The 16364-nt window shown below is 49.1% G+C and overlaps 1 protein-coding gene across 1 annotated transcript; it reads right to left on the reverse strand.

Annotated features, from left to right (window-relative positions):
* Window positions 1-134: 134 nt before the first annotated feature.
* Window positions 135-14067, reverse strand: LOC150062451 (chymotrypsin-like elastase family member 2A). The gene is made up of 8 exons (XM_090333904.1): window positions 14028-14067; window positions 13740-13828; window positions 11941-12038; window positions 9872-10000; window positions 9271-9407; window positions 8436-8581; window positions 7097-7249; window positions 135-152 (listed from the first exon to the last, which is right to left on the reverse strand). Exons 1-8 carry the CDS (start codon window positions 14065-14067, stop codon window positions 135-137), a joined length of 810 nt encoding a protein of 269 aa, XP_090190030.1.
* Between the last annotated feature and the right edge of the window lie 2297 nt (window positions 14068-16364).

Raw genomic sequence — 16364 nt, forward strand, 5'->3', positions numbered from 1 at the left:
GGAGACTGCCCAGGCTGGGGCTGATTTCCTGTTAAGAAGACTCATCAAGAGGAGATCCATGGAATTGCTGGTTACTTTATTGTTATTTCCCTCCTGCGCCTTTCCAAGTCTGCTGGTCTCAGAGTCTTCCTTGGTTAGTTATTTGCGATCACCTGCAGGACACATACATACAAGCAAGCAATGGGTTAATCCTCTTGGTAGAGCTGCATGGAACACACTCCTGCTTCAGTTCCTGCCTCGGTCCCTTTTGGCAGCACTCAGCTCAGTGTGTCACAGGAGTTCTAGAAAAATGTGATCCCACCTTTGCATTGACCTGGGGTCTTCCTTAGCCTGGAGCCCTGTTTGGGTGTTTGGTCAGTGGCAAATGGATGAGATGGATGAGATTTTAAGTTTCCTGCTGCTGTTTCTGAGGCCACAGTCAGAGGAACTGTAGTTTGCTTTCAGATGAGTGCGGGGGATCAAACCCACACTCTCTCACTTGCAAAACACATGCTGGGACCACTCAGTCCCACTCGCAGCCCTTTCCACTTTTTTTTTTTTTGCCAATCCTGGGGCTTGAACTCAGGGCCTGAGCACTGTCCTTGGACTTTCTCAAGGCTAGAGCTCTACCGCTTGAGCCTCAACACTACTTCCGGTTTTTTATGTATATGGTACCTAGGAATTGAACCCGGGTCTTCGTGCATGCTAGGCAAGCACTCTTTTTTTTTTTTTTTTTTTTTTTTTGCCAGTCTTGGGCTTGAGCCCAGGGCCTGAGCACTGTCCTTGGACTTTCTCAAGGCTAGAGCTCTACCACTTGAGCCTCAGCACTATTTCCGGCTTTTTTCTATGTATGTGGTGCTGAAGAATTGAACCTGGGTCTTCATGCATGCTAGGCAAGCACTTTAACCACTAGGCCAAACTCCCAGCCCCTAGGCAAGCACTCTTATCGCTAGACCAAACTCCTGGCCCCCACTCCCACATTTTAACAGGCCGATTTGGAGCAGCAAGTCTGCTGAATGTACATCTACAATGCAGGCCAGGATGTGAGCATGTGTCCATGGGTTACTGCGGTGACATAAGAGTACAAACTAGGGGCAGACAGAGGCAGCCCTCATGGTTTACCAAAGAAACCATAGAACCCTCCTACATGAAGAAACCACAGAACTGTTTGGGCCAGAGTGGCAAAGATACAGACTGCTATACAGAGTGGAATTCTGGGTTGCCTGAGAAAGTTGTGGATTGGAAGTAAACTCCTTGTTTGATTAGAAGACTACATAGGAGCTTTCTTTGGTCCTTTTTTTGAGGGTGGGGGGCAGTACTGGGTACTAAACTCAGGGCCTCACCCCTAGAAGAGAGGTGCTGTACCATTTGAGCCATGCCTCCAGACTTTTTGCTCTGGTTATTTTCAGGGTCGGGTCTCACTTTAAGCCTTGGCTTTCCCAGTGAGCTGGGATGACTGCCGAGAGCCACAGCACCAGCCTTGGGGCTTTCCTCACAGCGAGTTAATAGGCCTGCACCACTGAACCTGGCTGTTGGTTGAGGTGGTCTTGTGAACTTATTTGAACATAACCCCCTGATCTCTGCCTCCTGGGTAGCTGGATTAAAGGCTTGTGCCACTTCTTCACAGAGGTATTGTTTTATATGGCCATGAAGACCAGAAGACTACACTCAGAGCTATTCATGTTGCAGAATGGAATAACAGACCTTTTTTTTTGTCAGTTGTGGGGCTTGAATTCTGGGCTTGGGCACTATCCCTGAACACTTTTGGTCAAGGCTAGCACTCTACCACTTTGAGCCATAGCATCACTTCCAGTTTTCTGGTGGCTAATTGGAGATAAGAGTCTCATGGATTTTCCTGCGTAGTGTGGCTTTGAATGGAGATTCTGGGATCTCAGCCTCCTAAGCAGCGAGGCTTGTGAGCCATAAGTGCTCAGCTGAAACCTCTACTTTTGTAATTGATACACTTTTTTTGCCAGTCCTGGGCTTGAACTCAGGGCCTGAGCACTGTCCTTGGGCTTTCTCAAGGCTAGAGCTCTACCACTTGAGCCTCAGCACCACTTCCAGCTGTTTTCTATGTATGTGGTACCGAGGAATCGAACCCGGCTCTTTGTGCATGCTAGGCAAGCACTTTAACCACTAGGCCAAACCCCTGGTCTACTTTTCTACTCTTTTAGTCGTTTCACAAAGACATGTATTATCTTCTGAACAAACAAACAAAGCTAGTGAAAGCTGAAGGCTCATGTGGCACTCTGACCCATGGATGTGTATGGACAGGCTTGCCCCGGGCCTTCCAACTCCTCCCTGAGCAGATCTCATGGCAGCTTCCTGGCCTTGGCTCCTCACCTGCCTAGGCTGAGCAGGGCAGGAGTTGTGTCCCCCCAGAGCCATGTATATACACAGGGTACTCGTGCCCTGGCTGGGGCCACTGCAAGCTTCCTTTGGCCTCTGTGCAGCTGTAGTGCAGCCTCTACCTGTCGGGGTCCTTCGTCCCCAGTCCCTCTCTAGGGGGGATGGGGAAGAACACACCCCAACGAGTCCAAGCCGCGAGAGGAGAGGGCCCACTGTCCTCCCGCACTCAGCCTTCCTTCCCGGGAGCATGAACAGAGACGCCACGCGGCTTCATCAAGGCAGGAAAACTCTCTCCAAACCCCCCTCCCGAGGAAGTCCCTCCTGCTAATATCCCCCCACTCTAGGTCCCAGCAGAGAGTGATCAACAATAACACATTTGTAACCAATCGTAACCAAGTCTTGCGCCCTGCCTTGTCTCAGCAGAAAGTTATTAGACATGGGGTTACTCGGCCCCCAACATCTCCCCTGTATTTTAGAAAAAAGACAAAACCTAGGATATGTGGGGCTACCACCATATCAGATAGACTGTGCCTGTCTTAGGCGTCTCCAAGCTCGCTAGTCTTCTTACCCGTCATGGGATCACCCAGTTCTTTTTACTTGGCTGTCTTAGGTTGATAGGCTCACAGCTGGGACTTGCCCGTCCTTGACTACCAGCCATCCATTTAAGCAAATCAGACCTGAGGGGATGCACCTATTTCCATGGGAGCAGATGCCTGTCGCATTAGCATTCACTTTCTGCGTTGACTTTGTAGGCAAACAGTCTTAACCAATCACCCAAAGTTAGAATATGTGTCATTTGTGCACATAACAATTCCAGTCCTCACATGCTGATCAATGGCTTATTCAAAGCATTCTCTGTAGGAACCGCAGTGGCAAGGGCAATACTCGCGGCAGTAACAGCAGCTACAGGTGTGGCATGGCCACCACCCTGGCCAGGAAAATACCAAAGTCTCTTTTACTGACAAATGGGAAAGCTCTGACAACAGCCAGAGAAAACAGGGAAGCATTCCAATGTTAACTAAGAAAACAACATTACTAATAATTAGAGATTGAAACCAATAGAAAAAACAAAGACTATCACACAAGCAAACTATCATAGGGAATAGCAAAGCAATGGAAGAATTAGAAGAGTCTTCCAATCCCCTGCCCCGCCTTTTGTTTTAAACTACTGTCCTATCTCACCTTCCAAAAATGACTCTGGTCCCTTCATTTTAAGGGGGTTATGGGCAAAGATCCATTTTCTGTAACTTCTTCATGCTGATTCAGGGGCGTTGTCTCTATATTTTGCCAGGGACCCTAAAAAGCTTTAGCCTGTTTTCAATATGGGCAGCGGCTCCCTATTTTGCAATTCTGTACCCAGGCACAGGCTTTCTAAATCACTACCACTTAGTTCTTTCTCAAGTATTTTTCCAAGCGTCTCTGCGCTTTTCACCTGTTCTTAAACTGCTTACTCCCGTATAAGTTGCCACATAGTTTAGACTTAGATTTACCCAGTTGCCTTTGTTTTTCAAGTATAAATTTATCTATTGTTTAGCATGCTACTTGCACAAAATTAATATCGGTCGTTCCGGTCTGAACCCATTTTGGTTCTATTCTAAAACCCCTTATTGCCTCGCCCTTATACTGCTCCTGTCAGAGACTCCTCGAAGTTCCTCAGTTTCCCCACCATGCCGAAGTGACCTGCGCTTTGGAGGACTGGGAATGATCTGTTAAAATCTTTTACTGTTAAAACACCTAGCTGCTTCTGCTGTGTTTGCCTCTCCGCTTTGACACAGCTGCAGCTTCTTTGTCTTTTTTCTCCTTAGCTTTGGGAGTTTTTTGGTTTTTTCTTTTACCTTTATGGGTTTTTCTTTTTCTCTTTTGCCTTTATGGGTTTTTCTTTGTATTTTCCTTTCAGGTTTCTCTGGTTTTTCTTACTTCTTTGACTTTTGCAGATAGTTGCTTCCCTTTCTCTTGTTTACCACCTTTTTTCTTTTTCTCTTTGTCCCTCTCTTTCTCCTTGTCTTCCTCCCTGTCTTTCTTCCCCCCCTGTGAGCAACTTCAGCCTGCATTTTCCCTTCAGGTTTTCCTGGCCCTTCAGTCCCTCCTTTTTCTTTTTCTTTGTGCCTTTCACGTTTCTCTGGTTTTTCAGTCTTTCCTCCATGTATCTCTTGCTCGGCTCAACTCACAGTCGTGCCCCTTTCATGTCTCTTTTGTGCCCCACGTTGGGTGCCAGCATATTGGGGTCCTTCACTCTCTAGGGGGGAATGTGGAAAAACACACCTCGACGAGTCCAAGTCCAAGCCCACTGTCCTCCCGCACTCAGCCCTCCTTCCCTGGAGCACGAACAGAGACTCCACACAGCTTCAGCAAGGCAGGAAAATCTCTCTCTAAAAAACCCCTCCTGAGGAAGTCCCTCCAGCTAATGTCCCCTCACTCTAGATCCCAGCAGAGAGTGATAAACAATAACACATCTGTAACCAATGGTAATCAAGTCTTGCGCCCTGCCTCTTGCTCCTTGCCTTGTCTCCGCAGAAAGTTATTAGACATGGGGCTCCTCGGCCCCCAACATCTACCAATGGGGAGCTGGCTGCCTGCCTGGCACCTGTGTTGCCCCGCCCCCAACATCTACCAATGGGGAGCTGGCTGCCTGCCTGCTGTGTTGCCCCACTCCCCTCCCTTGAACACAGCGCCTCCTGCTGCATACGTTGCTTCCCTGCTGTCCCCACTGACTGGCCTGCTCTGATGTGCCAGCATGTGGCTGGGAACAGCTGACATGCCAGGCAGGACAGTTGTCCCAGCCCGAAACCAGGGGTCTGACCTCGATTGCAAGCCCAGCTGTTCCATGACTCACAGGAGCCAAGAATCTGTCTGCCATCCTTCTACCCAACCAGCCAGGCTCCTTTTCAATGCTGGAGCTTTCCAAGGCTGAGCTCCCACTTTCCTTCTGCCAGGATTCCATCATGGCTCTCCCAGTTGTTGTTTTGAACCACGAATGACTGGCATCTCTCTTTCTTGATTGTCCCTTTTTGTCCACCACACTTTCGGGATCTTGGGCTGTGACCACTTGGTTGGCACAAAGGCACGCAGATAGCCAGGGCAAATGAGGGGAGCAGGAAGCAGCCACCTGCTGACATTCCTGTCCTGGGGCCCCTCGTGGCCACATGCTCGTGGCTGCCATTTCCTGTCTGCTTTTGGAACAGGGTGATGATTTAATTTAATGAAACTTGATGCGATGAGAGCAGCCTCCCTCCCGCCCTGGACCCAGGTACAAACACTGCCTTCCCTGCTTGCCAAGGTGACCAAGCCCGGCCAGTGCAGCGCTGGGGTGGTTTAAGACCGTCCCATTTTACACTGTGTCCTCTTCCCTCCTGGCACCTGGGCTAGGTCCCAGGTCCCCTCTGTACCCACAATGCCTGCATACTGGTACCAATAACCTTCAACATTTGTATTATGTATGTTTTTGGAGACAGAGGCCCACTCTGTAGCCCAGATGGCCTCCTAAGGCCTCCTTGGAATGCCTTTGATAGCCTGGGCTGGCCTTGAACCCCTGGGCCTCCTTGCCTCAGCCTTCTGAGTGCTGAGATTGAAATATTTTGTCAGTACTGGGGTTTGAACTCAGGATTTCGTGCTTGCCAGGCTGGCATTCTCAAAATCTGAATCATAACCGCAGTTCTTTCTAAATGTTAATTATTTTTAGGAAGTCTCTAGTTTTGCTCAGGGCCAGCACCCAGGCCCTGAGTTCAAGCCCCATAACCACCACCAACAACAAAAAAGTAGTTAATTGGGGTGCGTGTGACAGGAATTAGGCTGATGTGGAGACTCACAGGGGTTGGCTTTCTGGGGACGCAATCACAGGGAGACCACTACAGCCCCATTTATATGGAACTGCTCAGATAAAATTGAAAAGAACAAAGTTCAGGAGGGGTTGATGCTGCTGCAGGATAGCTTGGGAGACTCACCAGGAGAACTAATTTCTAATAATGATGGCTGAGGAGGGGATGAGTCACCGGGCCTAAACTTCGGAGACAAAAATGACCTTTGTAGCACTGGTCTATAGGCTCCCGGCTTCCACAGGGATAAGCAAAAATGACATACCCACAAATCATACAAACCTACTATCTCTGTCTCATCTCTGTCTCTGTCTCTCTCTCTCTCTTTTGGTCATAAGGCTTGAACTCAGGGCCTTGGCCCTGTCCCTGAGCTTTAGTGCTCGAGGCTAGCTCTCTACCACTGGCGCCACCGGGCCACTTCCTTTTTTTGTGTGTGTGGTTAATTGGAGATAAGTCTCATGTATTTTCCTGCCTGGGCTGGCTTCAAAACACAATCCTCAGATCTCAGCCTCCTGAGTAGCTGGGATTACAGGTGTGAGCCATGGACACTGGGAAAGACCTGGGGCTTGAACTCAGGATCTGGACCCTGTCCTTCAGCTTTCTCAAGGCTAGCACTTTACCATTTGAGCCACAGCACTACTTCCAGCTATTTCTGTGTATGTAGAATCAAACCCAGGGCTTCGTGCATGCATGCTAGGCAAGCACTTTACCACTAGGCCACACTCGCGGCCCCCAGGGCCCACTCTTAATGCCCTTTGTGTTGGACCTCCTTGGACAAGCTACCTTCTGTATCCCTTTCCATTTAGTTTCACCCACAGAAAAACACGGGGTCCCAGGGAGGGTGCCTAGCAGAGGGTGTCTAGGTGTATAACTCCTCTGCCCAGGTAGAGGAAGGTTGCTCTACACTGCAGCAGGCACAGTGTTCGTGTGGGTCCTGGGCCTGCTCTGGTTCTTACCGAATTGATCCAGCTGATGTAGTTGGACACCCGGGTGAAGACAGAAGGCTTGCGGGGGTAGTTGCAACCCAGTGAGGACCCGAAGCTCACCACGCCATGCACTTGCCACTGGCCATTGGCTGCCTGGCAGTTCAGTGGCCCACCAGAGTCACCCTGAGGAAGCAAGAGCTGGGGGTGAGGGATGGGATGCCGGGGGGGAGGAAAGGGGGGGATCACTGGAGCCCTGCTTCTCAGGGTATGCCTAGCATTCTACGTGGGTCACCATGTCCTCTGGACTGGCCCTGTGGTGGGCACTACCACTAGAGCTACCATTTCTCCTGGGTACCCTGTCCTGATTGAGCTTAGCACTTCTTTTTCTTTTTCTTTTTACTAGACCTGGGGCTTGAACTCAGGGCCTGAGCACTGTCCTTGGGCTTTCTCAAGGCTAGAGCTCTACTACTTGAGCCACAGCCACACTTCTGGCCTTTTCTATGTGTGTGGTAGCAAAGAGTAGAACCCGGGTCTTCGTGCATGCTAGGGAAGCATCCCACCATTTGGCCAATCTCCCAGTCCTGAGCCTAGCACCTTCTTATCCTTATCTTGCTTCATGCACCCAAAAGCCATGAGCAGTGTCCTGAGGAAACCTGGTCCACAGGAGAGGCAGAAATGGGATATACTGAAACCTCAATTTGTGCAGAGCATATGGCTTTGCCCAAGGTGGGACAGGCAAAGGAAGGGGTGGAGACTGCAATGCCAGGAAGGCTGCCACCCAGCTGCATCCTCCCACCACCAAGGGCCTTCCTGGAATGCTGCATGGGCAGAGGGATGGGGTACAGTTGCTCAGAAGGGTGGGGGGTGCAGTTGATTGCTATTTGGTGACCTCTCCACTCCATCGCAGAGCCTCTCTCCAACCCTCTGGTCCTCATAGCAAGTTCTTTTGGTTAAGAAACCGTCTCCAGAGAGACTTTTGTGGCAGCTTGTGTGAGGGGACTCGGGCTGTTGATGGGATTAATTCCACAACTAGTCTGGAAGTCATCTCAGAAAGGCTTTAGCCCAGAGAACATCTCCTCTCTCCTTAATGTAGAAGGGATGGCAGTGAGGAAAGATCATGGTGAGAGCTTAGGAAGGACTTCCCAGCAATGAAATCAGGTGGACACTACAGGGACATCTCAAGACATCTCCCACAATCCCCCGGCCCCCTTGTTGCCTTCCACCACCCCAGACTACAAGGATAAAGGTCCAGTTCTGAAATCTCCAGAGCTATTCTCAAAATTGCTGCCCAGAGGTGAGAGGCTGGGTGTCAGGACCCTGATGTAGTTGCATTTTGGCCTAGAGGGAGCCCCTGACTTTGTGTACTCACATTGCAGCTGGAGGTCACGCCGTCGCCCCCGGCGCAGACCATGTTGGTCTTCACAGAGCTGCCCCACCAGCTAGCTTTTGAGCACGTGGCGAAGTCTACAACGAGTAACAGGCCCTGCTGCAGGGTGTCAGGACTGGCGCCTCCGGCTGGGTGAGACCAAAGAGAAGGCATTGGAGGGAAAAATAAAGTACTACACCTACTGAACTTTCTCTGTCCAGCACCCTCTTTTGTGTGTGTGGGGGGGGGGGGCAATTGTTTTGCTCAAGGCTAGTGCTCTACCACAGCTCCACTTCCAGTTTTCTCATGATTGATTGGAGGTAAGGGTCCCATGGACTTTCCTGCCCCAGCTGGCTTTGAACCACAATCCCTAGATCTCTGCCTCCTGAGTAGCTAGGATTAGAGGCGTGAGTCACCAGTGCTCGGCTTCTCACCTTTCTTGATGCATGACTCGGGCTTGAACTCAGAGGCTGATGGCTCTCCCTTAGCACGGGACCTACTCTTCTACTTCTGGCTTTTTGTTGGTAACTGGAGATAAGAGTCTCTGGGATTTGACTACCTGGGCTGGCTTTGAACTTCAGTCCTCAGATCTCAGTCTTGTGAGTGGCTAGGATTACTGATGGGAGCCACGGGCATCTGGCTCCATGTGCCTTAGTTTAATGTTTCCCGTGGACACCTCTTCCAGTCTCTCAGCAACCTGTGATGCACGTACGGTTACCATCTCTATTGTACAGACGAGGAAACCGGCCCAGCAGCGGTCACACAGCTAACCGTGGAAGAGCTGAGACTGGAGGCCAGGCGGACTCAGCAGTGAGAGGGTGAGAGCGCCCGCACTTACTCTGCAACCTGCCCCAGCCTGTGACGTAGCAGGGGTAGTTGTTGGCGAGGATGGTGCCGGCTGGTGGGAGCTGGGCCAGCTGGATCTTGTTAGACAGGGTGACACGGCTGGCCAGTTTGAGCAGGGCAATGTCGTTGCTGGATTGGGAAAGAGGTAGAGTGTGAGGAGCGCGGACTCCCCTGTCCCACCCCGTCATCTCTCATTGTGGGCGACTTATCCGAGGCCATCCCACCGGATAACATGGGTGGGCTGGGCAGAGCTTGTTGAGAGGGGACAGGGAGAGACTGTCCTACGCCATGTCTTAAGGTCTGCATCTGTACCCCTGTGTCCCCTCATCGTAGACTGGACACGGGTCCAGGGAAAGCCTGGAGTCTACAGGGACCTGCAGGTATAACTGGAAGGAGGCCCAGGTGTTCCACGGTCTCTCCTCCTCTTCCTTCCCCAGGGCACCCCACCCAGGTGACTCTAGGGCTGGTTCCGACTGTGGAGATGAAAGCTTCCTACTTTCCCTTCAGAAGGAAGGCAGGAACAAAGAGGGGGGGATTGAGCCCCTTCAGTGCCCCTACCCTCTTCACCCCATAGTGCATAGGACAGAACATACCCTTGGGAGAGCTTTTCAGGGTCCCACTTCTCGTGCACTATGCTCTTGGAGACCTGTATGGTCAGCGAGCCGGATTCCTGGGTGGACAGGCTATGCCGGCCCAGCACCACACGATAGGTCTTGGAGTTGCTGGGAGGGGCCACATGGAGAGGTCAGTACCCTCTTTTCACCACCCCCCACCCCTGCAGGCAAGGATACCCCAACACATAACATGGGAGAAGGGACGAGCAAGCCACTGCTATGTGGGTGTCTAGTAGGTCTTGGGGGCGTTTTCTTCCCTAGGGCATCCAGTTAGTTATGACATGAATAATAAAACTGAAACTATAACCATCCTAGCTATCCAGCACTGATTCCAAGCTGTAATATGTAATAAAAGTTGTATTAATATAGCCGGGTGCTGGTGGCTCACATCTATAATTCTAACGACTCAGGAGGCTGAGGTCTGAGCACTGTGGTTCAAAACTAGCCTGAGAAGATAAATCAAGAGTCTCTTATCACCAATTAACCACCAAAAAGCCAGAAGTGCCAATGTAGCAAGAAGCTAAGGGAAAAACGTGAGGCCTTTGAGTTCAGACCCCAGAACTGGCAGATACAAACAAAAACTTGTCCTAATGCAAACTCTGTTATTTATGGAGGAAATGGGAGAAACTGGATTTATTTGCCCTGTAGGGCTTTTTGTTTTGGTGCTAGGAACGAGGCTTGTATTCAGGGTCTCGAGCTCTTGCATAGCTTTTATGCTCAAGACTAGTGCTTTACCACTTGAACCATGTCTCCATTCCCAGCTCTTGCTGGTTAATGGGATATAAGAGTCTCTTAGATTTGTCTACCCCAGGGCTGGGAGTTTAGCCTAGTGGTAGAGTGCTTGCCTAGCATGCATGAAGACCCGGGTTCAATTCCTTGGTACCACATACATAGAAAAAAAATAAAAAGCCAGAAGTGGTGCTGAGGCTCAAGTGGTAGAGCTCTAGCCTTGAGAAAGTCCAAGGACAGTGCTCAGGCCCTGAGCTCAAGCCCAGGACTGGCAAAAAAAAAAAAGAAAAAAAAAACATTTGTCTGCCCCAGCTGACTTTGAGTCCCAGCCTTCTGAGTAGCTTGGATTAAGGTGTAAGCCGCTGTCGGCAGGCACAGCATTTTCTAATTTCTCCCCTCATCTCTCACTTCTATATGGGGAAACCAAGGCCCATCGAGAGTTCAGAGAGCATTCAGAACTGGGACACCTGGCTCCAGGCCTCCATTCTTACCCTCCCCAAAGCACACTCATACATCTTAAATAGCAGGTGGGAGACAGGCCCACTGTCAGCAGGGAGTGTGTGCAGCAGACCCAACAGAACCAAGGGAGGCATTCCAGATGGAGACAACCTGGAGTCCCAGAGAGGGAGGAGGACGAGGGACTAGTGCATGCCTTGTTCTTGCCTTTTTTTCTTTTTGGTTGGTCATGGGGCTTGAACTCTGGGCCTGGGTGCTGTCCCTGAGCTCTTCAGGCCAAGATTAGTGCTCTACCATTTGAGCTACAGCACCACTTCTGGTTCTCTAGTGGTTAATTGGAGATAAGAGTCTCACTGACTTTCATGCCCAAGCTGGCTTTGAACCACAATCCTTAGATCTTAGCCTCCTGAGTAGATAGGATTACAGGCAGAAGCCACTGGCACCCAGCCCTTATGGGCTTTTTGGATGAATATATATGCTTAAATTACCCTTATTATATGCCTAGCCCTGGAGTGCCAGATCTCATTTAGTCCATACTGAACTCTGTTATATTGTTATGTCTATTATTCTGTTTTTGCTGGAGATAGTATTGGAAAAGTCACCTAGGTTGTCAAATGAACACAAGTCCAAGCTCTGGCAGATCATCTGGTATTCCCTTCAAGGGCAGGAGCTGAGCTTTCCCCTCCCAGCTCAGGGTTCAGGGTACTCAATCCATACCATGAATGAGCTAACCTACATGAAGTCATAGATTGACTGACATTTGTGTCTCCGCCAGGTGAGTGGCTGTTTGCAAGATTCCTTTATGGTTCAGACACTGTGGGAGATGAGGTCTGGGCAGGAGGTGGCCAGGGAAAAGCAGTTACCTGATGCAGTGGGCAGCTGTTGCCACCCAGTTTGTGGCTACCAGAAAGCCTCCACAGGTGTGGTACCACTTGCCGCTGGAGGTATACTGCAGGGAGATCTGGGGAAGAATCACAGGTATGCTGGGAGCTGGAAGCCAACTCTTGAAATACACCCACACCTCCCAATCTCACTCTTTTCTCAATGGCCAGTCCACTTTCCTAGCTGCTAGGCCCCCACCTTATGTCCGTCCCACCCAGTATTTTAATCTTGATATCACGATGATTACAGCAAACCTGCTTTATTTAGTCACTGATTTTTAAACTAGTAGTTTTGACCAAGGGTGGTTAAGAAAAAATTCCCAGCATGCATGGTACAGCTCCATAGGTGGGGTGAAGCGCTCAGTCAATCTTGAGTTATCATCAGTTGTATTTAAATTACTATGTGATTGGTTAGTGTTTCCTTGTTATTAATTTTGTGAAAATATGCCTTCCCTAAAACGCAAATGGTGTTCAGCCTGGTGGTGGCTCATGCCTGTAATCTTTGCTTCTCAAGAGGCTGGGATCTAGAGAATCAAGATTTGAGGCCAGCCAGGGCATACAGAAATCTACATGATTCCATCTCCAAAATAATCACAACCACCCCCCCAAAAACAAAAACAAAAACTGGCTGGGTACCAGTGGCTCATGCCTATAATCTTAGCTACTCAGGAGGCTGAGATTTGAGGATCAAGGTTCAAAGCCAGCCTGGGCATGAAAGTTTGCAAGACTTATTTCCAGTTAACCACCAGACAACCAGAAGTGGCACTGTTGCTCAACAGGTAGAGTGCTAGCCTTGAGCTGAAGAACTCAGGGACACCACCCATGCCCAGAGTTTAAGCCCTGTGACCACCACCAACAACAACAAAACAACCTGGACTGGGGGTACAGCTCAAGTGGTAGAGCATCAACAGAGCATGCAGGCTGAACAAGTGCAAAGCTCTGAGTACAAGCCTAGTACCAGGAAAGCAAGCAAGCAAGGAAGCAGGGAGGAGGAGGGAGCGGGAAGAGAAAAGAAAAATGGTACCCCAAAAGTGAGAGAAAAGTTAATATACTTAATGACAGAATGAGAGCTTTATATTTATATTTGTTGGAAGGCAGAATGGCTTCAGTGGAATCAAAGCCTCCATGACACAGTGCTGAACTCTCCACTTGTTGCCTCCTCCTTGGGGCCAAATACCAGAGAATACCAAAGGATTACTGTATATCAAGGTAAGGAGACACGTTTTGACTGCTAGCATTGACTTACCTACAGATAGGGGTTAATTTGCATGAACAACACCGATAGGCTCATTGAAGCAAGGAATATTTGCATAGACATGATGAATGGTTCATTGGAATAACTCTATCTGTAAGCAAGCATCTGATTGGCTATAACATTAAGAACAGACATGAGGGCCGGGAGTTTGGCCTAGTGGTAGAGTGCTTGCTTAGCGTGCACGAAGACCTGGGTTCCATTCCTCAGTACCACATACTCAGAAAAAAAGCCAGAAGTGGTGCTGCAGCTCTAGTAGTAGAGCTCTAGCTTTGAGAAAGTCCAAGGACAGGGCTCAGGCCCTGAGCTCAAGCCCAGGACTGGAAAAAAAAAAAAAAAAAAAAAAAAGAATGGACATGAATCTGAGTGTCAGGGAGGGCAGAAGCTTATTGAAGCAGAGAAGGGATTTAATTCCTGAGGTTGCCACTGCTTCCAACTTTCCCATCTTTCCCAACCTAGCAGATCCCACAGAGGAGTGATGAGAAATGGGTGGGAGTAGGGAGGGAGGATGGACAGGTGGCTGACTCACCTGCCAGGGCCAGCTGTTGGGTGCTGCTTCCTGGCCGCCAACCACCCTACCCAGGTTGGCTAGGGAAGCGGCAAGCCCATAGCTGATGGCTGTGGGGAGAGAAAGAAAGGAAGGATCATGGGTGTGGAGGTCGTGACGCAAGAAATGAAAACTACAGTTGCCACCTCCCCAACCAGCATGGAATTCCTTATTCTAGAAGGACCCCAAGAGATCAAAGCCCTCTTGCCCCTCGCTGTACTTCTTTGGACCAGAGGATGGGAAACAGATTCTCTGGACGACAGGACTCACCTCCAGCCACCAATGCAGAAAGCAATAGGTACCTGATCATGGTTGTTGGCATGGGGTTGTAGAAGGATGGCTCAGCCCAGGTTTTATGAGCAGGCTTATCAGCCTTAGATACACGAAGAACACACAAGATGGAGATTTTCTCAAACTCTGATGGAATAAAGGTGTGTTGTCCAAATATTGTTTTTCCATTTCCTTCCACCTGTTTGTTAATCTGGAAATACTTTGAGAGAGATGCCAAAGATAGATATTGAAATATAGGTTCTGCTTGCTTTCAGGAGATTACAGTGTGGGTGGAAAGAAAAATATCCGTTGTTGGTCCTTAAATTATCAATTTAATAAGCATTAGAAAGATAAAACAAAAGGTTAAGGCTTGAACTCAGGGCCTGGCTGTTGTCCCTGAGCCTCTTTGAGCTCAAGGCTGGCACTCTACCACTTGAGCCACAGCTCTATTTTTAGCATTTTCTGAGTAGTTTGTTGGACATAAGAGTCTCACGGACTTTTCTCCCAAGCTTGCTTCAAGCTACCATCCTCATATCTCAGCCTCTTGGGTAGTTAGGGTTACAGAGGTGAGCCATCTTTGCACAGATGACCTGCCTTTTTTTTTTTTTTTGGTGGGTCATGGGGCTTGAACTCAGCCCAGGTGCTGTCTCTGAGCTCTTCAGCTCAAGGCTACTGCCCTACTTTTGAGCCAAGCTCCACTTCCCATTTTCGAGAGGTTAGTTGGAGATTAGAGTCTCAGGTCCTTTGGTGCCCAGGCTGGCTTTGAACCTTGATTCTCAGATCTCAATCTCCTGAGTAGCTAGGATTCCAGTGTGAGCCACCACACCCAGCTTTCACCCAGCTTTGAGGAGTGAGTGTTCTCATGGGGCTGGCTTAGCCATTGGGGGTTAAGGGTGTGATGACATCTGGAGATGTTTTGGTTGTTGGTGGTACTATTGGCATCTAAAGGGTAGAGAATAGAGAGGCTGGTGAAGATTTTGTCACAGGTTTTGTGAGAAAATTTCTCTAGCTGTTCAGGAGGCTGACATATGAGGATCCCAGTTCAAAGCCGGCCTAGGAAGGCAAATCTGAGACCCTTCTCTCCAATTAACCAGCAAAAGGCTGAAAGTGGAGATGTAGCTATAGGTGTAGGGTGCTAGCCATGAATGAAAAACAAAAACAGGTAAGAGGATAACGTCTTCAGTTCAAAAACCTCTGTTTGAACTGTCATTAAAAAAGGAAAGATTTGGGGGCCGGGAGTTTGGCCTAGTGGTTAAAGTGCTTGCCTAGCATGCACGAAGACCCGGGTTTGATTCCTCATGTACCACATACATAGAAAAAAATAAAAAAGCCGGAAGTGGTGCTGAGGCTCAAGTGGTGGAGCTCTAGCCTTGAGAAAGTCCAAGGACAGTGCTCAGGCCCTGAGCTCAAGCCCAAGACTGGCCAAAAAAAAAAAAAAAAGGAAAGATTTCTTTAGTGCATTTCTGATATGTCTTAATTAAGTGACCCTCCCCCCAAATGCCTCTTGGAATTCCTTAAAGAGCCAAGCTATGATGTCAAAAGAATATTTTAAAACAATAGTATCTGATTTCTAACCCTTTTCCCCCAGTCTTCTCTTCTTATTAAAATTTTAGTTCTATATTTCATCTTGAAAAAAAAAAAGGAAAGATTTCAGCCCTGACTGTCTTCTTGATTCCTGGATAAGAAATGAAGGTAAAAGAACGGATTCATCTCCTAGGGGCCAAGGTGATGGGGACTGGGCTGCAGGGTCCACTGAGCTGAGACAGTACAGGACCCAGGGAGGGGGTCCAACTCCACCTCCAGTACCCGAAATCCTCAGACACTTGTGTCTTTTGATCATAGTAGTCATAAGAGCAACCATTTCTGAAGTCCCATATTTTATCTTCAAGGCTCATGTGAACGTGACATGCTGGGCTGTGTGTTTGTTTTACTATAAAAATAGTTTTGCCAGTGTGAGGCCATGGAACAGTTGCTAGTTTGGCATGTGCCACGGACTTGCTCTGTGACCTTGGGCAAATCACTTGTGCTTTCTCAGCCAGGGGCTACCTCACTGCAGAACAGTGGCAGACAGCTTGTCACATGGCTATGAGGACTGCAAAGGGAACCAGACATCACAGACACCAAAAATGTCATGCATTCAGACACGAAATGACCAAGTTTTGGAATAGGGCTAGTTCCAGGTTCCACTGGATTTAGGGCTCTGATAATGTGTCCAGGTTGGGCTTCTCTGTGACTTTTTTGTGTGTGTGTGGTCGTGGGGCTTGAACTCTGGGCCTGAGCGCTATCCCTGAACTCTTCAGCTCAAGGTTAGCGCTCTATCAGTTGAGCCACAGTGCC

This window comes from Megascapheus bottae, chromosome 6 (genome assembly GCF_031878675.1).
Source record: "Megascapheus bottae isolate mThoBot1 chromosome 6, mThoBot2.hap1, whole genome shotgun sequence".
NCBI lineage: Eukaryota > Metazoa > Chordata > Mammalia > Rodentia > Geomyidae > Megascapheus > Megascapheus bottae.